At 40.9% G+C, this 26,145-nt stretch overlaps 1 protein-coding gene across 3 annotated transcripts in view; it reads right to left on the reverse strand.

Annotated features, from left to right (window-relative positions):
* Positions 1 to 7,356: 7,356 nt before the first annotated feature.
* Positions 7,357 to 26,145, reverse strand: part of TRAF5 (TNF receptor associated factor 5) — a 34,435-nt gene continuing 15,646 nt past the window's right edge. For all 3 annotated transcript variants that reach the window (XM_024194833.3, XM_024194835.3, XM_024194834.3), the window contains 10 exons: positions 19,167 to 19,391; positions 16,350 to 16,407; positions 14,901 to 15,002; positions 13,893 to 14,057; positions 13,008 to 13,085; positions 12,539 to 12,613; positions 12,179 to 12,271; positions 10,626 to 10,766; positions 9,887 to 10,055; positions 7,357 to 8,621 (listed from right to left, as the gene is read on the reverse strand). In XM_024194833.3, coding sequence (XP_024050601.2) covers positions 8,044 to 8,621; positions 9,887 to 10,055; positions 10,626 to 10,766; positions 12,179 to 12,271; positions 12,539 to 12,613; positions 13,008 to 13,085; positions 13,893 to 14,057; positions 14,901 to 15,002; positions 16,350 to 16,407; positions 19,167 to 19,381 — 1,674 coding nt within the window. In that variant the 5' untranslated portion in view covers positions 19,382 to 19,391 and the 3' untranslated portion in view covers positions 7,357 to 8,043. The remainder of the gene's footprint in view (positions 8,622 to 9,886; positions 10,056 to 10,625; positions 10,767 to 12,178; positions 12,272 to 12,538; positions 12,614 to 13,007; positions 13,086 to 13,892; positions 14,058 to 14,900; positions 15,003 to 16,349; positions 16,408 to 19,166; positions 19,392 to 26,145) is intronic.

The raw sequence follows: 26,145 nt of genomic DNA on the forward strand, positions 1-26,145 counted from the left end.
GGCCGCCCTGAATTCTCGCTTCTGCCTGGGGCTGCGCACGTGGAGGATCCGGGGTGGCAACGTTTGGATCCGTTTTTACACCAGTAAAAGTCTGATCTCGGGGAGCCTAGCTCTAGAGTAAAGCGAGCCCCACCTTTTGTTGTATACAGATGTTAGCTGCGTTTCCTGCTGCACTCTCTCCTCTGCGTGTAAATTACATTCCTTGGCAAAACGCATTGCGTGCCAAACTGGACAGTGTGCCTTGCTTCTTTACCCCATATCCATTTTAATCCACTTTCCACTCAATTACCTTACACAACAGTTTGTCACTATGGCTGCTCAAAGCAAGTCTGAATTTTTCCTGATGAATTTACACAGGGTAATCAAACAACATACTTCATATCCACTAATTGCCACTGACACTAAAAAATCCCAATAGGAGCACAAACCTAGTTTTCTGTGCTAACATTGCAGTCCACATGTCTGCAGCTTACCTGGCTATGTATATGGTATTGAGACTTCTAAAGATAAAAGTCAAGATACAAGGGCTATTCCAATCCCCTTTTACTTTAGAGGGTTTTTTTTAAGCAGCTGTCAGGCTCTTCCCGGTCTGTCCAGGCAGCTGGCATCACTGAATGCCCCATATTTAGAGCCATAGGAAGGGGAGTGGGAGCTGTTTAGAATAGTGGATGTAGCCCCAATCTGAACGGGTTGTACCTTCTCTGACATACAAGACAATAACCTAGACAATCCTTAATTCAATAAGGTTTAACTTAATTCTGTAATTATTTTAGAAGTCATCCATTGTATTAAAATGCAATTGCTAATACGTTATTTTGGAATTATATGTAACTTTTCTAGGAAACATGACTAATGCAATAGTTTGAAGTATTAGGAACTTAAAAGGACTCGTTAGGATAATACATGTGAAATGGATTTCCCAGGAAATATTTGGGATGAGGGGAATGCAAAGGACTCACCACTCACCTTTTGAATTTTCGTCTTGAGCAGAAAAACCATTGTCTGGGTGATTACCCATTCACAGTCTCTTCAAAGGCCCAACCTGGATAAATGACTCAAAGTCAGGGTTCTTGTTCTGCGCAAAAGTGTGTTATGAACTCAAAAACCACAGGAAAACCCTTGTATGGGATTTTGAAGGACTGCTCACCTGCCAGAGCCCATGTTGGTGTTAGGGGTCACTTCTGGTTAGCCTCTTAGCATCCATGTAGGTTCTTCTATATTTTTAGTGTTTTCTCTTATGCTTTTACCTTAAGAATGAAGTGTGCTTGCTCAGAAAGAGCTGTGTGGTGACCTATATCATTGGCAATTACATGGTATACCGTCTCTGAAGAGAAGGCAAAAGAAGCCTGCTTGGGCAGCCTGTCTTTTGCTGAGAATATCACAGTTGAGTCAGGGGACTGTACAGCCTGGAAATACCCTGGTCAGAAGGGGGAAGAGACCCATGTCTCCATCCAAGAGAGGAGATGACTGGGGAGCTGGAAGCCGATAATAGGTGACCTTGCTGGACCACAGAGGACGAATACCAGTGCAGTTGCCCTGAGCTGACATACCTGCCTCTCATAGATAGCTCGAGGATCTGCTTTCTTACACTTGGGCAACACTTACATTCCCAGTCATAGAATTGAGCTTGATGGGGATTCTCTCCCACAGGAAAGAAAGGGGGACAGACTTTAGTTCTTGCATTGGGGAAGGGCCCAACACCTTCTATCTCCAGCCTGGCAATTCAAGTGTGAACTTTACTGTTCCCATGGCCAAGCAAGCTGGCACAGTACAACAGTGAAGTTACTTTGATAATCCTACCATGTTCATGGAGGATAGGCCCAGCAATAGCGATTAGCTCTGGATGTCCCATAGCATCTGATGGCCAGAAGCTAGGACTTTACAACAGGGGATGGATTGCTCGATAATTGCCCTGTTCTATTTATTCCCTCTGAAGCAGCTGACATTGGCTGCTGTCGGAAGACAGGATGCTGCACTAGATGGACCATTGGTCTGATCCAGTATGGCCGTTCTTATGTTCTTACCATCATAACTAAGGCTATGTTTCAGTTACGGGTATTTTTAATAAAGGTCACGGACAGTAAACAAAAATTCATGGCCTGGGACCTGTCCATGACTTGTACTATATACCCCGACTAAATCTTGGGTGTTGGCAGGGGTGTAGTGTAGTGAATTATAAACTGGTATGTGCAGCTGCTTTAGGATGTTAAAATATGAAATACCCTTACGTAAACAGGGTGTTTTTCATTTTCTTTGTATTTCAAAAGGAATGTCCTTTCTTGGGTACATAGCATAAACTCTGGGATGCAAAAAGCTATCCAGTATCCCATTCTCTTCTGTAAAAACTGTTTAAAAAGTCTGCCTGAAGTTGTTAACACCACAACCACTTTAAAAGGATGGTGAAGTTCAGTTTATTCTTTACATATTTTACTGGTACAGGTATGACAATGGGATAGAAAAATGACAATATATTAGTAAAGAGTTATCCAAAAAGGCTAAAAACTGGTCAATAAATACATTAAAAACATACCACGTTGCTGTAGAAATGTCGTATACTCATTAGGTTAAATATCCTCATACATTCGCATTGAAAAGTTTTTGGTGTTTTCCATGCAAGTTACAATTTGTCTTTTCTATAACATCTATGCTATGCAACATTCTTTCCTTACTAGGAACGGGATGATATCTAAACTCCACATTATAAGAAGTAAAAACATCTGAAAAAACAAAATCCCAACTCTCAACTGCTTTTATAAATAAGAAGTTGATTAAAATGCAGTCACCCTGAAAAATGTAATTTACTGAGCAAATGCTTTATAAAAGGCAGTCTTTTAAAAGGAAGCTGTTCCTGTAAACCCAAAATGGGTTGCTTGTGCTTCAGCATATATTTCTTTAAATTATTTTAAAAACTATATTGATGGCAAAAAAGTAAATATAGTCAACAATTAGAGAACGAGAGATTGCAATATGGATTGGATGAAGGTTTAACATGCTTCAAAATCTGTCCAAGAACACACTAAACATTTGTCAACATCACAAAACCATCACCTACTCTAACCATTTGAAATGGAGTTCTAATAATACTTAGTTCTTTGCATGCTCAAAGCACTGCACAAACATCTTCTAATTAGTTCTAACACCCCTGTGATGCAAGTATTATCCCCATTTTACAGTTGGGGAAATGGAGGCCGAGGGAGTTAAGTGACTTGCTCAAGTCCAGACCATGCCCTCCCATCTCTCTGAGTTCTATAATACTTTTTTGTATTTTACTACTAACATTCTAGGAGTTTTATGGAAACAGGTGGTAGGTATCACTTCCATCAGTCCTAGTAGTCATTATTCATATTACATCATTTTGAAAGTTACAGCACAGATGTTACTGTAAAAAAAAAAATCAACATTAGATCCACTTTAATGCACCATGTTGGGTCACAAAGTTCTGGCATGCTGCACCTTTTTAAACACACGCCCATTCTTTTCAAAACAAAGTATTAAAGATATAAGATCAAATTCTGCTCTCTAGTACAGGTGCAACAGCTATTAAACTCAGTGAGAAGTGCAGTTGTACAACAGATAACAGAATTTGGCCCATAGCATCTGTCCCTGGGAACATCTATAATCCCCACAGTGGCCCAGTATATACTGGCACAGTGGCACAGTAGCATCGAAATAGAAATATACACTAAGATGTGGAAACGTAGCAGCATGTAGGGAGAACTTTCCAATTTTAACAATATGCCTATCTGGCCCATGGCCCATAATCCACCTGAGAACACTGGAAGTTAAATTTCTACCAGTCTGGAAATTTCATCTCAGACGACAAAGGCATAAATATCATGTTTTATGCCAATTACCTAAAGCTACAGCATTCAGCCTATATTAAGATTTTCATATGAAATGTCAGGGCACATTAGTGATTTTACCCGTTCTTGTCCTTTTCCTGCATTTTCTACCTAGTTCCCTACAGTCCTTGCTCCACTTTGGTTTTTGTCCTCTCGCCACAAGCTTACTCCAAATCCTTCCTGATGTCTTGCTGCCTTTTCAGAAGAGCCTCTAAGTTTGCCCCCACTGTTGGGCTGCAGGAGCAACTAATTACATTTCCATATCTAGCTATCTGATTTGCAAGTGAAGACAGACATCTAAATTCTATTACTTGTACCACAAAATGATTATGGATGCACAATTAGAGCCCTCTTAAAAGTGTCCATAAAGCTTTTGCAAGGCACACATGCACTTGTCCCCACTCCTTCCTTGATAGTAGTTCCTGTTCAGACACTGCAGATTACTTGGCTTGTTTACGCAGCCAGTTTCTCCCCCAAACCCATACCCAGGCATACATTCACCTGCAATGGAGAGGGAACTCAAAGCAAAATTCCCAGCTGTCCCACTTCATCTGAGCTGCAAAACAGAGCCTGAAAGAAATGAGGGTCAAATTCCTAAAGTGCAGAGTACCCACAGTTGGGGCTGGATTTTCATGAGAACTCAGCTTCCAGTCAGGCCCCCTAGATTGTGAGCTCTTTGGGGCAGACACAGGCTTTATGTTCTGTGTTTGTACAGCACCTAGCACAGCGGGGGTCCTGCTACATGACAACAGCCCCAAGCTCTATGGTAATATAAATTCTAGTAAATGAAGTGGTCAGATTTCCAGACGTACTCAGCAACTAGCAATTCCTTTTGAGGGCTGCTGGGCATGGAGCACTTTTGAAAAGCTCATTCTTTATTTAAAGTAGGGCTGTCAAGCGATTAAAACAATTAATAGCGATTAATTGCACGATTAATCGAACAGTTAAACAATAATAGAATACAATTTATTTAAATATTTTTGGATTTTTTCCACATTTTCCAATATATCGATTTCAGTTACAACACAGAATACAAAGTGTACAGTGCTCACTTTATATTTATTTTTATTACAAATATTTGCACTGTACAAAACAAAATAAATAGTATTTTTCAATTCACCTAATACAAGTACTGTAGTGCAATCTATCATGAAAGTTGATCTTACAAATGTAGAATTAAGTACAAAAAATAACTGCATTCAAAATAAAACAATGTAAAAGTTTAGAGCCTGTAAGTCCACTCAGTCATATTTCTTGTTCAGCCAGTCGCTCAGAGAAACAAGTTTGTTTACATTAGGCAGAGATAATGCTGCCCGCTTCTTGTTCACAATGTCACCTGAAAGTGAGAACAGGTGTTTGCATGGCACTGTTGTAGCCGGCGTCGCAAGATATTTACATGCCAGATCAGGGCCGGCTTTAAGCCGATTCGGCCGATTCCCCGGAATGGGGCCCCGCGCCTAAGAGGGCCCCGCAACGTCCGGGGCTGCCGGCGGAGCGGGAAAAAAAAAAAAAAAGCGGCGTCCTGCTTCTCCCCCCTCCCTCCAGCGCTTGCGCCGCCATACAGCTGATCAGCGCAAGCCTGGGAGGGAGGGGTTAGGAGGAGGAATGAGGCGTGCTTGGGGAAGAGGCGGGGCCAGGGCGGGGATTTGGGGAGGGATCCAATGGGGCAGTGAGGGGGTGAGTCAGGGGGTGGGGCCAGGGCGGGGATTTGGGGAGGGATCCAATGGGGCAGGGAGGGGGCGGAGTCGGGGCGGGCCGGTGCGGAGTTGGGGTGGGGGGTGTGCGAGACAATTCGCGTCCCGGCGTGGGGCCCCGCACCTGCTAAAGCCGGCCCTGTGCCAGATGCACTAAAGATTCATATGTCCCTTCATGCTTCAACCACCATTTCAGAGGACACGTGTGCATGCTGATGACAGGTTCTGCTCTATGATAATCCAAAGCAGTGCGGACCGACGCATGTTCATTTTCATCATCTGAGTCAAAAGCCACCAGCAGAAGGTTGATTTTCTTTTTTGTTGGTTCAGGTTCTGTAGTTTCCGCATCGGAGTGTTGCTCTTTTAAGACTTCTGAAAGCATGCTCCATACCTCGTCCCTCTCAGATTTTGGAAGGCAATTCAGATTCTTAAACCTTGGGTCAAGTGCTGTATCTATCCTTAGAAATCTCACATTTGTCAAATCTGCAGCAAAAGTGTTCTTAAAATGAACATGTGCTGAGTCATCATCCGAGACTGTTATAACATGAAATATATGGCAGAATGCGGGTAAAATAGAGCAGGAGACATACAGTTCTCCCCCAAGAAGTTCAGTCACAAATTTAATTAACGCATTATTTTTTTTTAACGAGCATCATCAGCATGGAAGCATGTCCTCTGGAATGGTGGCCGAAGCATGAAGGGGCATACGAATGTTTAGCCTATCTGGCACGTAAAGACCTTGCAATGATGGCTACAAAAGTGCCATGCGAACACCTGTTCTCACTTTCAGGTGACATTGTAAACAAGAAGCAGGCAGCATTATCTCCCGTAAATGTAAACAAACTTGTTTGTCTTAGTGAATGGCTGAACAAGAAGTAGGACTGAGTGGACTTGTAGGCTCACTTTTTTGTTTTTAGTGCAGTTATGTAACACAAAAAAAAAAATCTATATTTGTAAGTTGCACTTTCACGATAGAGAGATTGCACTACAGTACTTGTATGAGGTGAATTGAAAAACACTTTCTTTTGTTTGCCATTGTTACAGTGTAAATATTTGTAATAAACAATATAAAGTCAGCAGTCTACTTTGTAAACTGTGTTGTAATTGAAATCAATATATTTGAAAATGTAGAAAAACATCCGAAATATTTAATAAATTTTAATTGGTATTCTATTGTTTAACAGTGCGATTAAAATGGTGATTAATTTTTTTAATCGCAATTAATTTTTTTGAGTTAATCGCATGAGTTAACTGCGATTAGTCAACAGCCCTAATTTAAAGCAATGCTTCCCCACACACATCCTCTTTTCTCCGTCTTTGGGGAATGCTGCATGTTAGCAGGAACTCGTCAAGTGCAGTTTTCCAAAGTTCTGAGCCACTGCAGGGCTGATAAGCCACCAAAAAAAAAAAAAAATCCTCCACAGGCAGAGCAGAGGAGCAACAGTTTCAGAGCTTTGGCCCCTGCCTTCCAGCAGTGGACTCAACTGGTCTGCTACTCTGGTAGGTTAGTAGATGAGCTGAGAACCCCAATAACGACCATCTCTTGGGAGGCGATAAGCACCAGCAGCTTCCATTGACTCCTAATGGGGACTGGGGATGCTCATCACAAATGAGGGGGGGGGGGGATGCTCATCACAAATGAGGGGCGAGGGATAGCTCAGTGGTTTGAGCATTAGCCTGCTAAACCCAGGGTTGTGAGTTCAATCCTTGGGGGGGGGAGCATTTCAAAATCGGGGGCAAAAATCTGGGGATTGGTCCTGCTTTGAGCAGGGGGTTGGACTAGATGACCTCCTGAGGTCCCTTCCAACCCTAATATTCTATGAAGTCAGGATCTGGCCCAAAGCACTGAGCAGGAACATAGGGGACACTAATGACATCACTGGGACTTGTGGGTGCTCAGCACAGCGGAGTAAGCAGGCCAGAACTATAAGACATCTTCATCCAGACTTTCCAATAACTAGGAGCTCTGAAATTCCTGGCTAGGTTTTTCCTACCTGGCTCAGCTTTTCTCCCTCGGTTTTTAAAAGTCAGGGTGCTGCTGGGATCAGGATTCATCTCTTCATATTCAGGCAGTGTTGAAATGATTCCCTCGCAAAATCACAAGAAATGCACCTAGACACCACTATGATGGGAGCCCTATCGATGTTTATAAGTGACTGGAACCACAAATTTGCCTGGGTTCCAAAGGGCCTACTGTAGTTTCATCTTAAAATGCCAGTCTTGAGATGTGAGCCAAGCATTCACTCCCAAAATATATTGAACAGAGTCAAAATACTGGTTTGAATACATTGATCTGGTTCATACCATCAAATTGGACTTACGGATCCCCTAAATACAGTATCGAAAAAGTAAAAAAGAAAGAAAGGTTGGTGCTTTGGCAACTCAGTAGCTATTATGCAGTCAAAAATATAGTTGGACTAGTGGCAATTCACTGTTGTATGAAATTGGCCAATAGTCACCGAGAAGGCATTTCTTTATAATTAAAACAGTCATGTCTTCCAGGTACTTCATAATTCCTCTAGGTCAGTTAAATCCACAACAACTTTCATGAACAAAGTGTCATCTTTGACATAAGTGTTCTTTACATTCTCCAGCACAGTGTGCGCCACAAACCTTGGGCATCCAGAGGCAATATTCATCTCTCCATCTGGCCTTTTGAAACTGCTGCTGTTAGGGTCGGCTCTGAAGACTTCCACAATGTGATTTTTTTTCCCACTTTGGTCCAGAAGCATAAGTGTAACTTTTTGCTTGAAAGGCCATGGTAGCAACGAGTCAAACTCCCCTCTCATCACTACGAAGTATAGGGAGACATGCGTCCCTTTTCCTGCGCCATCCCCATTCAGATATGCTCTTGCACATAACCTGTACCCACAGCGGCTGGTATAAAAAGGCTGGCTGAATATAGAGACAGTGCGGCCTTCCATGGCTTCTTTTTTCTTCATCTTGTAGTCTATGATTTTCCAGATTAGTTTTCCATTGTAACATGTGCCCTCCAAAAGCTTAAACCGCTCTTCGTTTTTATTGAGATGTGCTTTGTGAATACTGATGTGGACATCATGTTCAGTGGACTGGCCTTCCAAAACAACTGGGGAAGAAAGACACACGAAACATCCAGTTAAAGGAAATGGTCATTGAGACAAAGTGAATTACAGACGAGGGGACAGTAACAACTAAGTGGCTAGAGCCCAGCATTTAGAAATAACTGGGGAATCACAGGAACTACACAAGACAATTAACTTTGTGGCACTGGCCATTGCAGTGAGTCTGCTGCCATTAACATACTTTGAGTCAAGAGAATCCTCTTAATTCCCCCATTGGAAGACTGCAGACACACACGCATCTTAGAGATGTGACAGAGATGCAAACTTTGGATTTGGATCCCAACTTCCTTCAAGTTTGGGTGTGTTTAGCTATATGAGGTTTCGGTTCAGATCTGTCGGAAACACACATCTGTCTTCTAGTCATTTATTCTAAAAGCATTTCTTTGTAATTAAAACAGTCGTGTTCCAGGCACTTTTCATAATTCCTCTAGGTCAGTTAAATTCACAGCTTTCAAGAATGGAGTGTCATCTTTGCATTCTCCAGCACAATGAGTGCCACTGATTATTCTAATAGTTTATGCTAATATTTTCAGGTTGTAGCAGGAAAAATAACTTGACACTATGGGGCCTAATTCTGAGCTCACAAGTGAGAGTGAGGAATAACACCATAGAAGTGAAAGGAGAACCAAGCCCCATGTGTCCTACAATAGCAGAGCATTACAGGCTGCACCACAAAAGCAGCTTACATAGAACCCTTTTGTACATAAATTTCCTGAACCTGACCTAACAACAACGACAACAAAAGCAGCCCACTGGAATTTAAGGAAACAACAGGGTAACCAATAGCAGCATAAGTACAGTGGAAGTTACCAAAAAGTGTAATCTTCCTGTAGTAAATTTACCCTGATACCCTCAGACTAATGTTTTTAACTTCAGAATCCTATAATAACTTCACTGTAGAATTATTACACTTTTTGATAACTGCCACTGCAGTTACAAACATTGTCACTAAAGGGCTGTGCACCAAGAACTCTGGTCAGTAAAAGAAGGGTGGACAGAGGGCACAATTCAATGCAAGTTATTGCAAAGGTTTACCTGTCATCCATGAATATCAAGGACATTTATCACAGAAACAACAACATAGTTTTGGTTAAACTTTTTGTTACGGCTGATGTTCATCTTGAAGAGCCTCATCAGGCTAATGTGTGCAAACAAGTTGATGGGGAAGTGATCTAAACTGATAAACAACATCACTCTAGTAACACCAGTTTTTACTCAAAAAATACAAAACAAAAAAATATGAGCATACCTAAACGCTGGTCATATGTCTCCATAAAGGCAATCTTCTGCTTTATATTTTCAATAGTTTCCAGCAGTGGCCTCAGGTCAAATTTACTTTGCTGCTGGTTTGACATTTGTATTAGCTGCCTCACTTGTGTTTCCAGCCATGCAGATTTATCAATATGACTGGCAAGAGTCTTCAAGTTTAATGCAGGAGTAGGGGAATGAACACACATTAATAAAATTAATCATTTCATTTCAGATTCTAAAATGTCTTTGTACAATAGCAATATTGACTACATATTACATTCAAGAATATTCTTGTTTGCCTTTGGAATACTTCAAATGTTTCCTCATGATTAATTCAACATTCATTCACTAAGAATCAATTTCTAATTCATTACCATTCGCCATTTATTACCTTCATTTCAACTGATTTGATTACTCTAATTTACATCAGCATAACTGAAATTGGAAACTGGTCCTATGAGTCTTATTCAGCATGCCTTACTCTGGTCGAACTCCCATGGAACTCCCATATTAATTATAATGGGAAGGCTGTATGTATTTTATTTTAAAAAACAATAGTGATTTAAATCCATATATGGGGCACAGTGCACTCCAGAGATTAATCCAAATTCATGCAATAAATGGCTTTGAAAGCTGGTGTTTGCTATTGTCCTGGCATCAATTACAACTATTGCTGGATAATTGTATTCCAGGCCATAAAAAAGCAATTTGTCAGAAAGATCAAGTAAATATCTCACCTGGGTGTTTACCATCAAATTGCTGTTTTTACCAAGCAGCTGTGTAAACTGTCTGAAATCCTTTTCACACTTTTTAACTGTGTCTGCTAGCTGTTGGATTTTAATCTCTTTAAATTCCAAACTCTTATATAGGTCAGATATCTAAACAATGGAAAATGAAGAGTGAAAACTCAAGACTATCCAAAGCATAAAGGAAATAGATTAAAATGTATGGAAGCTATATAGGTACACCTGGAAAGGTTTATTGATGTGACTGCACCAACATAGCTAGATATAGCAACTATTTTCCTATTTCAAAACGTTAACCCAAAATCCCTGGATGGGGCAGTGGTGGGGATGGAATCCCTGCCTGTGTGTAAAAACCATGAGCTTTTATTGGCTTAGCTAAAGAACCAGATTTTTTAGTTCAAATGCTGTAGGATACCTAGCCACTAGAGGGAGACAGAGAACCAAACTGTGTTAGGATGGATTAAAAATGCATTGCACTAAAATTATTGGCACCTAGTCAGTCTAACAGATGAGTTAGGGGGAAGCACTGGCTCCAAATACTGCAGTAATGTGCTACATAGTAAATGATTCAGAATTCTACAGTTTTTGCTCCTTTGTTTTTAAATAAACACAGACATTGGTCTGAATTCATTCGGAGGTTTATATCTGCTTCTGCTGATACAAACCCCAGGTGCTGGGTCCCAAACAGTGGAACATCTCTTGGGGGTAGAGAGCAGCTGGTCGCTGTGCATTCCAAGGTGGTTGCAACTTCCTCTCCACTGGGAGGAAAGGGGCTGCAGATAGTGGGTGGTGCTGCCTGTAAACAGGGCATGGCCTGGGAATCCCCGAGGCACCTATCCCTTGAACCTTCATCTTTGCCACCTCCCAGCCAGTTTACTATGGAACCCCTAGACAAAACTTAGGATGCCATGTCCACAGCTCTTCCCCCCAAAGGGGGAGAGTGGGGTGAAGAACAGCAAGGAGAGCGGTGGCAGTGAATACACAAGGGTGCAGTGCGGGGGTGGGGGTTCAATCTAGCTCAGTGGTTCTCAAACTGGGTCGGGACCCCAAAGTGGGGTGCGACCTCATTTTAATGGGATCGCCAAGGCTTGCATTAGACTTTCTGGGGCCCGAGGCCAAAGCCCCACTGCCCAGGGCCTAAGCCGAAGCCCTAGGGCTTCACCCTTGGGTGGCAGGGCTCAGGTTACAGGCTCCCCATCTGGGGCTGAAGCCCTTGGGCTTCGGCGCCCCCACCCAGGATGGTGCAGCTTTGGCTTTGGCCCTCCTGACGTCAGGGCTTGGGCTCCACCCCCCCCCCCCCCCCCCGGGGGTCATATAATAATTTTTGTTGTCAGAAGGGGGGTCACAGTGCAATGAAGTTTGAGAACCCCCGATTGCTTATTGGCTTCGTTGGAAAGGGTTTCTGACTGGGTTGAAAAATGTGGGATGAAAAGCTTAATATTCTTTAAAGAAGAGGCTGGGCCAATCCCAACACATGTACAACCTGGACTTTTCTTTTACCAGTTAAAAACTGTTGAAGAGTGTTCATTACATATGTTCATTACCTGTTCTTCCAATTTGGAATTCTTGTCTAAAATTTGTAGCATGTGTTCCCTCAGAGCAGCATTCTCATGTTCTGCAAGCTTTCCTCTTTTAATCTGGAGGCAGGAGGGTAAAAAAAATAAATAAAGGAAGATAAACAGACCTGTTAATAGAAAATTCTATTGGGGCAAGTGGTTAAATGTTTCTTTGCATGCTTCAAAAACAGATGAACAGCTCCAACTGCTTACTTTGATATCTTAAATCACATTGAAAGATACTGTGAGAAATATAGGACAGAAAAATAGTTACTTAGGCTACCAGCCTTTAGTGCTTTTGGAGGCAAACTGCAATCACAGTACAAATGGAGGTCTAGATTACAGTACCTGTACAGGACAGCCATATTGTTTATAGGGACAATCTACTTCTGCCTCAGGACACACAGAGAAGTGCTTATCCATCTGCAAATATTAACAAAACAAATACCTAGTGATAAAATTATTGAATAATACATTCATTGAACCTAAACTCCTGCATAAGGGGTGCAAAAAGGCCAAAGTGATGTTAAGATACCATTTGTCACATACAATAGAGACTGATTAATCAGTGTCAACAAACAAGACAGATGGTTTACAATAATGCAATGTGCAAAAGCTCTGCAAAGCATAGCACGTTCCTATGATATGATTTGATAAGGTCATGTTTCGATTTTATGAACAAACAAAAGTAGCAAAACTAGAGAAATGAAGCAAATTCATACCAAAATGTGGACCAGTGAGGCCTACAATGCAAGTTCTAGTTTTCACAGAATGATACAATTTGCCAACTTACAGTAAGTGATAAAACAAATAATACCTCCTTTTTCAGAATTATCTGAGAACAGTTGTGGAGACAAGGCACAGGAAAATCAGGACACTCATTTTTCTCATGGTTCTGGGGGGGAAAAAAAGATCGATTAGAAACGGCTTATACACCAGACTTGTTATACATGAATAACTCATTTTTTTAAAGATCATACAGTGCATGCAAGTAGGAATAGGCAAGATATATATTCTGCACAGCAGCACATACTTACATCAACACACACATTGTTGGCATTCAGAAAATAATTACAAACACACCAACCCCCCCCCCCCCCCCACACACACAACATTAAAAGAATGTTATGGTTGCAAAAATCAAGCATTCAATAGTTAGGAAATGCCAGAATTAAAAGTTGCTTGTGCAACCTTAATTCAACCCTCAAAAACGTGCATAGCGTCCTAGGTCCTCTCAAAGGAAATATTGCTAGAATTTTTTAATATGAGCAAAACAATATACTTTTCCCTAGCCTTGATCTCGGAAACAACTAAATCATTTTGGCTGAAATATTCAAAAACCAGATCTAGACATTTGAGGCCAAATTTGTCCTTTGTGTAATTCCACGGACTGAGAAGATAAATTTGGCCCATTGGCTTCAGCATGCACACAAAAATTTTTACTAATTTGTCAGAAATAAAAATATTAAAATATTTTTACAAATATTAATTTTTTTAAAAAGTATTTTTAAAGGGAACAGATGTATGCGGAACTGAATCCAACTTTGTACCTATCAATATTGTTTTAAAATACATGTATTATATGTTCTTCAGATACTTAAATGAATTTTGTTTCATAAGCATAAAACCTCACAGCAACTTCGGAACTTTTTTCACAGTAATTTAAACAGTTGAACTTTTAGGAAATCTTTCGCAATCTTACCTTTAAATTAATTGAAACCACATATTGATTACAGTACTGGCATATTTCTTCTCGAAATTTACAGTGCAGACTTAGGTGATCTTTTAAATCTTTCCGAAGAATTTGATCATGACATTCATCATTAGTGCACTGAACACTTTCAAATAAGCATTGCTGCAGGTGATCCTGTGCCATGCAACAACAAAACACCATCATACTTTAAAAGTCACATGAGTGTAGAATGCATTGAGTAGGCTAGAATTATGGTTAATTGTGCCCTTACTTAAATACCAAAGTGCCTGCTAGAGATATTAAGACACTACATAGGTTTATTTAAAGAAAACCAAAACAACACTTTCCCAGTAATGGCTCTCATAATTAAAGTCAGAGAAAGGTCTGAAGATTCAGAGAATCTTTGCTTTGATTTCCACTCCTTGTCCAGTTAATATCTCAAACAGGAGCCAAACTGAAACAATTTATATTGGCAAGCAGCAGCAATACTTCTTTCTCTAGGTTCTCATCGATTGTCCATCACCATAGCATCGACATGCCTGAGTCTCCTTTCTCTCAGTTTCTACAGAATTTTAAGTTTCTTTTTAACAAAATTACTGTTTTTCGCTCTCCTAGGAGCAGAGAAAACCTTCTGAATGTGACCCAGTGTAGTACTGTCTTACTGAGTCAGCTGAAAGACAGAGACATTGTCACAAAGAGAAAGGATGTGTGTTAACAGGAGTCCTTATTAAGACAATTATTTAAAATATAACGGATGTGAACGTACAACTGCAACAGGTTCGGCGTAGTATTTAAGTTTCATATTTACATATAGTAGTACACTGAATAGGTCAAATCAAGATGTATGTACTTAGGCCAAACTCTAGTTACAGTAATCTCAATGCTGTAATAACTCTGAAACCTAATGACAATAGTTTAAAGGGGAAAGAGCAAATTCATTTATGACAAGTCAAAGTTTTGACTGACTAAAGACTTCAGAATTTGGGCCAATACGTATAAAGATATTTTAACACTAACCTGATACCGTCCCAGAATTATTTTTGAATTGCATTCAGGAACATTTTTGCAAAATACTTGCAAGTTGAGAACTTCTCTTTTACAGCAATTGTCTTTGAACACCTACAAAGGAAGCAACCTACATTCACAAAATATACGAACTTGCATCATTAAGAACACAAAGGACAGCAACCTACCACAAGAAATCTTTTAAATGAGAGGCGTCCACTCCAGCTGCTAGTGTGGTTCCAAACAATGTCATGCTGAAAACATATACTGAGAATAGCGGTAAAAGGAAATCACTGACAATACCAGGAGACTAAGAACAACAGTGAGATGCTTTGAACATGAAATAAAAACGGGCTGACTACATGGATTATGCATTGAGCTACCTATTGTATTGCAGCTTTGGAAACCTGGGATTGAGGCTAACCTTGATCTTTCATTCTAGGACCTGCATTGGGCTGAAGCTGTTGTAGAGGTGATGCTTTTAGCTTCTGGGAGGAGGGGATACAATGCATTGCTCATAAGCATCTTCCACTTGTTGTATGAGAGCCAAATTAAGCTCCCAGAGCAGACTGTCAGCCTTCTTTTGAGATCTTCAAATGAGAAGCACTATAACAAGCACAAAGTATTACTATTATATTAATGGTCCCAAATCTTCTTTTTGTGTTACTGTTGCCACCACAACTCGTGCACACAGTAAAAGGAGGGTGAATCCACTGAATAAAATGGTGAGTGAAATACCTACAACATCCCTAACACGTGGAATGACGGGCACAACCTGATACCCAAGTTCCTTGCTGGGTAGGGGATGTGAAATCCACTGGGAATGCACCCTGGCAGAAACACATGGGTACAGGGAGGGCTCATGCTCACACTCTGGGCCAAATAAATATATTCCAAAGAGAACGTGGCTTAAAAAATAGCCACTGTGTGACCTTTCCCCCAAAAAAAGAATACCAACAAAAACCAAGTGTGCAGGATTAATGAGTTACGTTGAAAATAGGCAAAGTGGCAGATTATGTTAAAACGAAGTACTGTTAAATAACCAGAATAGGAGGGATTAAAAAGAATAAGAAACCTATTCTCTGCTGTACATACATTTCAAGACCAGAGACATGAGTCCAGTCCACCAAATCTGTGGGTATAGGCCACATACCACTGGGTTTCAGGCAGGACTCCCAATACAAAGTACTAAGATGACTTTATCTTGAAACAATTCAGTGGAGTGTAAGGTAAAAGCTCCAGCTATAAGGCATTAGTGTCTTACTTCACCAACAAAACATCACCAAATACAGAGCTTCTTTGCACATTGTTTCCAGAGATGAAGGTGACAGTGCCCTTGCTCATTTAAAGGCTGAGAGCTGCCTTCGTCCCTACTTTATCTTACTCTTCTGTTGGAGGCCCTTCCCCCTACAGGCTGGATGTCCGAGCAACCATAACTACCAGAATTATTCCTTTTCTTACCTCCTGCACTTTTATTGTTTCTTTGTCTACAGGACAGGTGGGTACTGCATTCAATTCTCTAAATAAATAAAAAAAAAGGCAGAAAAATGTTAATTCACAGAATGCTTAATTCCTTCTACATAGGCTTGGCCACACTGATTCAAACCATTGGTTCATCAACTTCATTATCCTAGTGGCCAATATCAGATGCTTCAGTGACAAGTGGGAAAAGCCCCATAATGCACCTTGCTAATTTTCAATACTGCATATGGGGATTAAATGTTTGAATAACACTTTGAAAATGGATCATGCTAAGAATTATAAAGCCAAGTTCTACCCTCAGATTAAGTAGGAATTGCATTTAGTATGAGAAAAAATACTCCATTATTAATAAATCTGTTTTTAATTAACATAATTTTATTACCCCATGACTATATATTGCTGGCAAATGATGTTGTATTTGGGAAAAACCTCACAGTGTAGGTGAAAGGATTATTATCCTTTGCGTAACTCAAGCAATGCCTTCCCTTTCATGCTTGAGACCTTTTAAATGTCCTGAACTATCTCAACAAGTATCAGAAATATTAAAAAGAAAGGGCAAGAAAGAAAATACCTAATGACATATTATCCAAGGAGTGACAATCCAAAAGAGAAAGAACCAAATATGAAACATTACAAAGTATATTTAATGATACTGACATCTATCTGTGCAACAAAGTTTCAGTGAAGCCCACATGGCCAACTCCAACCTTCAGTTATATAAGGGCCATATATCAATGTATCCCCACTGTGCAATTAGATCTGTGTGGGTGAACGAACCCCTTTTACCTGTGATGAGCCCCCCATGAAGTCAATAGACCCTTTCACCTCTGTGAGCTGACTGCAGGATCGGACTGATTCTGATCTCATATTAGATTTATAATGCTATAACTCCATTAAAGTCAATGGAGTCACACCAGTGCAAGTGAGGGCAGGATCAGTCTAACCACCAATATGGGGGGTTGGACTAGATGATCTCCTGAGGTCCCTTCCAACCCTATGATTCTATGATTAATATAAACGATTGTTTGTTTAATGCAAATAACAGGCACCTAGATATTATGGTGACAGACAGGAGTTTTAAGCCCATTCAATCACCCTGCTGGATGGTCTCTCACCTGTCATATTCTATAGTATAAAAGCTCAAACATTTTATCTGAAAACAACTGCATCAGACCCACAACATGATTTACTTTGTTTGCAATTGCCAGAAAGACCTTATGTTCCTCACCACCACCAATACAAAATGTACTAGGGACCTTTTAAAAAAACAACAACAAAAAGAAAACCCAGACACAAACACACACGTATGTACACACTCCTTGATCCCCAAATGGCAGATTGTATCTTGAGACATATGTACCTTTAGCCCAATGGGAATAGGTGCCATTCCCAGTCTGCTTTCAAACACTGTCCACACACTGAGTAGAGTCCATACTTCTCCCCTTCCTGGGGTTTGGTTTTATTATAACAGAGAAATTAACCAGAATAAAGTATAAAGTTCAGCTCAATCCTACTGTGTGGGTTTGACCACTCCTAGGGTTGCCTACCTCAAGACTCACTCACCCCCTAGATTCTTTCCAGTCTCCCATATAGCTGAGGTCTTGTCTACACACAAGAGTTAAATAGATTTGTTAAATCGATACAGAATCTGAGGTAAACTGATCCACCTCCCCTTTCTGCATACACACACCAGTTTCTAAACCGATTTAATTAGATCAATATAACATTTATGTTTAGAGAACGCCTCAGAGGGGTAGCAAGCTGACAGTCTCCGTGAGCCAGCAGAACTAACTTAAGCCTTCCTACAGCCTGATCAACACCTGCTACCAGACTGGAGTGTTTCCGGCTAACATTGCCAACCTGCTACACCAGGGGAGGGCAAACTTTTTGGCCCGAGGGCCACATCAGCGTTGCAAAACTGTATGGAGGGCCAGGTAGGGAAGGCTGTGCCTCCCCAAACAGCCTGGCCCCCTCCCCATATCCGCCCCCTCCCACTTCTCACCCCCTGAGAACCCCCGCCCCATCCAACCCCCCCTGCTCCTTGTCCCCTGACCACCCCCTCCCGGGACCCCCGCCCCTAACCGCCACCCGGGACCCCACCCCCATCCAACACCCCCGCTCCCTGTCCCCTGACTGCCCCGACCACTATCCACACCCCCACCCCCTGACAGCCCCGCCGGGTCTCCCACGCCTATCCAACGCCCCCTGCTCCCTGACTACCCCCCCCCCAGAACCTCTGCCCCATCCAACCGCCCCCTGCTCCCTGTCCTCTGACTGCCCCCCAGGACTCCCTGCCCCTTATCCAACCCCCACCCCCACTTACCATGCTTCTCAGAGCAGCAGGAGCTCACAGCCCCACTGCCCGGCTGGAGCCAGCCATGCCGCTGCACTGTCCGGCAGGAGCAGTGGGCAGAGCACTGGCGTGCGGTGCACTGAGACTGCGGGGGAGGGGGGACAGCTGGGGAGAGGCCGGGGGCTAGCCTCCCCGGCCGGAGCTCAGGGGCCAGGCAGGACAGTCCCGCAAGCCGTAGTTTGCCCACCTCTGTGCTACACCAACAGAGACTACATACTTTTACACACGCATAGCATCATCTCTCATGATTTGTTATGAGGTTTGTTACTGAGCCCAAGCCCACTGAAGTCAATGAATTTTTCTGCTGACTTCCACGGGCTTTGGATTAAGTCCTTTAATATTGTTATGGCATTTGCTATTGACTTTCGAAAGATGTTGACTATTGTTAATTGTTGGGAGGAAATTATTTTTAGAGGGAAGAGAGAGAACTGTATTGTTCTTACCTCAGAGAAATAATACAATGCTGGCAAAATCTGTGACCACATCCTGTCTGGTGAGGATTGTGAAGGACTAAGTGGCAATAGGCACATTTGTACCGTTCTTCTAAGGTTTCAATGAAGTGGTAGTCAGTGTCAGGTTCAAAGTCTAGAGAAATGCCGCTGGTGGAATTCTGGCGTGTGAAGCTGTTTGAGAGACCAGTAAGTTCTTCAGAGGCCATGGAAGCTGTACTGGAAAGCCAAGGACAAAGAGTTTCAATTTAAGTACTTTTATGATCATAAAATCACCTCTACTACAGTTTGCAAGATGAACATTAGCGTGTTTTTGGACTCATTCTCTTGCCGTAGACTTCAATACAGATTTCAGATGAGAATGCAGGATCAGTTACTAGACAGCAGTACAAAAAATATCAAGGCACTCCAGAATGATGAATAATTTATTTCAGAGCTAGCACCAATGTTTATGATTGTGAAGAGGTTCACGGTCTGAAAATTTCTCCCCAACAGAAAGGAGGTTACTTTTCCCTAGTTCTCATGCTAGATCCTGCAATCCTTACTCAAGCAAAACTGCCACAGACTTCAATTAGGTGCAACTTGGTCCTACAAGTCCCAGGCATCAAAACTCTACATACAGTAATAAACATGCCTTGGATTTGAGCCCACACAGCTTTACTAATTCATTTAAACTAGTTCAAAAAGAGTAATGTCTCACCATGGTTCACAGCAACTGGAAGAAAGAATGATGACTTAACCATAAGTACAGATTTGACAGAGGTCAAAGACTGGGGGCCCGATACTTCTCCTTCTGATTGATCACCGATTTACACCAGAAAGCTAGAATTCTATTTTTCAAAATCTGACTTTAGTTATTTGTATGTTATTAACTGCATTAGTCATGTCTGAAAAGAAGTAGGGAGAAAAGCAAGATTGCAAATCAGAACAGTAACTTCATATTTTTCTCTCTCAGTTTTGCCAGAGTTTGAAATAGATACACCATTAATTTCCAGCCTAAATGGTTCACAAAGAAAAAAAATCAGACCTTAAATCTGTCACAGGTCCCTCAGTCTAGCAATACATTTTTCCAACGGGTCTAGGACTGATAATAGCAAATCCTTACCTTGAACCAGTGTAATTTCCATTCCTTAAGACTCAAAATACATACGAATTTATTTTTTTTCTGCTCACGTTGCTGTTTAGTGACCAACAGAGACGTTTACTTAGTGATGTTAACCTAATTAAATACATTTAGTTATGGGATGTGTGTAGCCGTAGAACACCTGTCATATTAACCTACATTTAAGTTACAAGTTCACTCACAACACACACTGTTGGTCATTTTTCATCTTCTTCCTTACTCCTAGCGTAGAGCACAATTAACTCATGCAAACATGGTTTATGGTAAGATAATTAAAGTGTTTACTTTTCTTTTACAGCACTGTCTTTAGGGCAACACCGATATACAAGTTATCTTACTGTATATCAGTGTGTAAGAAACTCAGCCAAGATCTTAGGTGCTGTCCAGGGCTGTCAAGCAATTACAAAAATTAATCATGATTAATCATGCTGTTAAACAATAATAGAATACCATTTATTTAAATATTTTTGGACATTTTCTAGATTTTCAAATATATTGATTTCAATTACAACACAAAATACAAAGTGTACAGTGCTCACTTTATATTTATTTTTCATTACAAATATTTGCACTGTAAAAAACAAAAGAAATAGTATTTTTCAATTTACTGTAGTGCAATCTCTGTCATGAAAGTTGAACTTAAAAATGTAGAATTATGTACAAAAAATAACTCCACTCAAAAATAAAACAATGTAAAAGTTTAGAGCCTACAAGTTCATTCAGTCCTACTTCTTGTTCAGCCAATCGCTCAGACAAACAAATTTGTTTACATTTACGGGAGATAATGCTGCCCACTTCTTGTTTACAATGTCACCTGAAAGTGAGAACAGACGTTCACATGGCATTGTTGTAGCTGGTGTCGCAAGATATTTACGTGCCAGATTCCTATGTCCCTTCATACTTCAACCACCATTCCAGAGGACATGCGTCCAGGCCGATGACAAGTTCTGCTCGACAACGATCCAAAGCAGAGCCAGACCGATGCATGTTCATTTTCATCATCTGAGTCAGATGCCACCAACAGAAGGTTGATTTTCTCATTTTTATGGTTCGGATTCTGTAGTTTCCACCTCAGAGTGTTGCTCTTTTAAGGCTTTTGAAAGCATGCTCCACACCTCATCCCTGTCAGATTTTGGATGGCACTTCAGATTCTTAAACCTTGGATCGAGTGCTGTATCTATTCTTAGAAGTCTCACATTGGTACCTTCTTTGTATTTTGTCAAATCTGCAGTAAAAGTGTTCTTGAAACAAACAACTTGTGCTGGGTCATCATCTGAGATTGCTATAACATGAAATATATGGCAGAATGCAGGTAACACAAAGCAGGAGACATACAATTCTCCACCAAGGAGTTAATTCACAAATTTCATTAATACGTGATTTTTTGTAATGAGCATTATCAGCATGGAAGCATGTCCTCTGGAATGGTGGTTGAAGGATGAAGGGGCATATGAATGGTTAGCATGTCTGCCACGTAAATACCTTGCAATGCCTACTACAAAAGTGCCATGCAAATGCCTGTTCTCACTTTCAGGTGATATTGTAAATAAGAAGCGGGCAGCATTATCTCCCATAAATGTAAACAAATTTGTTTGTGCTAGCGAATGGCTGAACAAGAAATAGGACTGAATGAACTTGTAGGCTCTAAAGTTTTACATTGTTTTAAATATTTGGAATAAAAAATAATATAAAGTGAGCACTGTACACTTGTATTCTGTGTTGTAATTGAAATCAATATATTTGAAAATGTAGAAAAAAATCCAGAAATATGTAATAAATTTCAATTGATATTCTATTGTTTAACAGAGCGATTAAAACAGCAATTAATTTTTTAAATTGCGATTGATTTTTCTAATCATGATTAATTTTTTTGAGTTAATCACGTAAGTTAACCACGTGAGTTAACTGTGATTAATCAACAGCCCTACTTCTATCATATCTTGTTGGCAGGATTCCTTTTTATGGCTGTTTTGTGGCACATTATTTCTCTTCCACAGTTATCCCCTACCCCTTAACCACTTTCTGTTCAGATATATTTTGTGTATTTTCACTGTTCTTTGAGTTTTCATGAAATTCTTACCGGCACAAGCAGCTCTTAAAGGGCTGAATCCAGATCCTATGAAGCCATTGGGAGTCTTTTCATTCACTTCAGTGGGAGTAGGACTGGGCCCAAAACATAATCTCTAATAATTTGACTACTGCAATAAATGATACCACTACTGATGTGTTCAATTCTGCAACATAATTCTGACCCGAGAAGCCCCTCTAGTGGGGCTATACTATTATAAAAAACGGAGACACTACCATACCACTTTCCAGCTCGGGTTCAGTAGATACAATTTACCAAAAGTTTAAAATTTAATGTTAAAGGCAAATAAAAGTGTGAGATTAAAAAAACAATGAATTTCACGATAAACATTTTCATTCTCGTCCCAGGTCAGTGTCCTACTTCTGATTTTTACATTACATTTAAAGTGCCAAATTCATCTCATAGAATCATAGAAGATTAGAGTTGGAAGGGACCTCAGGAGGTCATCTAGTCCAACCCCCTGCTGAAAGCAGGACCAATTCCCAACTAAATCATCCCAGCCAGGGTTTTGTCAATCCTGCCCTTAAAAACCTCTAAGGAAGGAGATTCCACCACCTCCCTGGGTAACCCATTCCACCCTCCTAGTGAAATAATGTTTCCTAATATCCAACCTAGACCTCCCCCACTGCAACTTGAGACCATTGCTCCTTGTTCTGTCATCTGCCACCACTGAGAACAGCCGAGCTCCATCTTCTATGGAACCCCCTTTCAGGTAGTTGAAGGCTGCTATCAAATCCCCCCTCACTCTTCTCTTCTGCAGACTAAACAAGCCCAGTTACCTCAGCCTCTCCTCGTAAGTCATGTGCTCCAGTCCCCTGATCATTTTTGTTGCCCTTCGCTGGACTCTCTCCAATTTCTGTACTGGGGGGCCCCCAAACTGGACGCAATACTCCAGATGTGGTCTCACCCCCTTTGCCTTCATTTAGATAGAATGTCAGACTTACACAAGTGTCTCCAATCAGGCATCATATAATGGCTGCAACCCATAGGGGATATAAGCCCTAATAACACTACACAAGCAAAAAGCTTTAGTATACAGCAGGGGTTCTCAAACTTCACTGCACCGTGACCCCCATCTGACAACAAAAATTACTACATGATCCCAGGATTGGGGACTGAAGTCTGAGCCCACCTGAGCCCTGCTGCCCCGGGCAGGGGGCCAAAGCCCTGCTGCCCCGGGCAGGGGACCAAAGGGCTTCAGCCCCAGGCATGGGGCCTGTAACCTGAGCCCTGCTGTCCAGGGCTGAAGCCCTTGGGCTTCGGCTTTGGCCCTCAGCGGTGGGGCTCGGGCTTCAGCTTTGGCCCCAGCAAATCTAAGCCAGCCCTGGTGACCCCATTAAAATGGGGTCCTGACCCATTTTGGGGTCCCAATCCACAGTTTGAGAACCACTGGTATACAGTAAATCCAGACAGAATATATATATTGTACATATGGAACTGCTTGTTTACAAAACCACCCTTGCAGACTGCTCTGTTTAGTCACCCCCAGTGAACAGTCTTCTGTTTCAACCCAGGGGCAATTTTCCATTTCTCTCCATTTATTTTACAATTGCTGATCCTTTCCCCTCTGAAAATGGACTTCCTACTTCTCTGGCACTGAAACCTTGATCAGGGACAATTTTGCTTTTCTGCCACTAATTACTACCCCCTTCAGTTAGTGGCTAGAGTGCCTTGAAACTTTTCTCTTATGATTTTTTTAACCCCTCTTGTCTATGTACTTCCACAATGCTTTTTTGAATCCTACTATGCTCCTGGACTGAGCAACCTTTAATGGTGATGAATTCCACAGATTAATTGTATGTTGTGTTAAAAAAGCACCACCACCTCTTTGTATGAGTTTTAAAAAAATTTGTGGCCTTTACATTAACTGTACCGTTGTATTTATCTTCTCTTGTAATATTTTTGCCCAGCTTATCTATGCCGTTTAGTATTTTATATACCTCTTTAAGGTCTCCTTTGAACCAGTGTTTCTCAACCAGTGGGCAATGAAAGGAAAGCAAAGGGCTGAAAATTTTATCACATTTCCTATACGCCAGGAAAATAACATTTCAAAAATAAATTTGGGGTGGCCACAACCTTCTAAGTTTGTGGGGTCAAATATAGTAACAGAAACATTTTTTCTTACTTTTATAGCAAATGTGATTTTTTATTTATTTATTTACTTACTTACTTACTTAAAATAAGCGGTGGCCAACCTGGAAAAGTTGAGAAACACTGCTCTAAACTAATCTTTTCAATTTTTCCTCATATGGAAGTCTCTAAACATTTGAAACCCCCTGAAGTAAGAGATATTTACAGCCAACACAGGAAATTATCCAACATGCAGGCATTACAGTCCACTCATCTCATCAAATTAAATAAGAAAAATGTTAACCAAACTAAAAATAATCAACAAAAAACACAACAAGAAGTCTCTAAGCAAAAATAGCCAGAGGTCTCCAGCATGGTACAGTTTAATATCAAATAAACCTTAGCACAGAAAAGTAAATAGAAGAATAGCTTCCAGCCAATAAAGTTACTGGTAAATACACTCAAGAGAGAAAGGTCAAGGCTTGAAACAGAAAGCCTAAGAATGAATATAATCAGTATTATGAAAACACACTGGAGTTACAGCCACAGCTATTCCTAAACCTCTCTATGTAACATTGAATCGTAGGAATGGAAGGGACCTCGAGAGGTCATCTAGTCCAGTCCCCTATACTCATGGCAGGACTAAGTATTATCTAGACCATCCCTGACAGGTGTTTGTCTAACCTGCTCTTAAAAATCTCCAATCATGGAGATTCCACAACCTCCCTAGGCAATTTACTCCAGTGCTTAGCCACCCTAATACTTGGGAAGTTTTTCCTAATGTCCACCCTAAACTGAATTTGCTGCAATTTAAGCCCATTGCTTCCTTCTTGTCTTATCCTCAGAGGTTAAGAAGAATAATTTCTCCCCCTTCTTCTCGTAACAACCTTTTATGTACTTGAAAACTGTTATCAAGTCCCCTCTCAGTTGTCTCTTCACCAGACTAAACAAACCCAATTTTTTCCCCCCAATCTTCCCTCATAGGCCATATTTTCTAGACCTTTAATCATTTTTGTTGCTTCTCTCTGGACTTTCTCTGATTTGTCCACATCTTTCCTGAAATGTGGTTCTCAAAACTGGACACAATACTCCAGTTGAGGCCTAATCAGCGTGGAGTACAGCAGAAGAATTAGTTCTCATGTCTTGCTGACAACACTCCTGCTAATACATCACAGAATGACGTTCGCTTTTTTTTGCAACAGTGTTATACTGTTCGGTCATATTTAGCTTGTGATGTACTATGACCCCCAGATCCCTTTCTGCAGTACTCCTTTCTGGGCAGTAATTTCCCATTTCGTATGTGTGAAACTTATTGTTCCTTCCTAAATGGAGTACTTTGCATTTGTCCTTATTGAATTTCAGCCTATTTTTTTTCACACCATTTCTCCAGTTTGTCCAGATCATTTTGAATTTAATCCTATTCTCCAAAGTACTTGAAACCCCTCCCATCTTGGTATCGTCCACAAACTTTATAAGTGTACTCTCTATGCCATTATCTAAATCATTGATGAAGATATTGAATAGAACCGGACCCAGAACTGATCCCTGCGGGACCCCACTCTATATGCCCTTCCAGCTTGACTATGAACCACTGATAACTACTCTTTGGGAACGGTTTTCCAACCAGTTATGCACCCACCTTATAGTAGCTCCATCGAGGTTGTATTTCCCTAGTTTGTTTATGAGGTCAT

The sequence above is a fragment of the Terrapene carolina genome, unplaced genomic scaffold (assembly GCF_002925995.2).
Source record: "Terrapene carolina triunguis isolate 2854851 unplaced genomic scaffold, T_m_triunguis-2.0 Scaffold120, whole genome shotgun sequence".
Classification (NCBI taxonomy): Eukaryota; Metazoa; Chordata; order Testudines; family Emydidae; genus Terrapene; species Terrapene triunguis.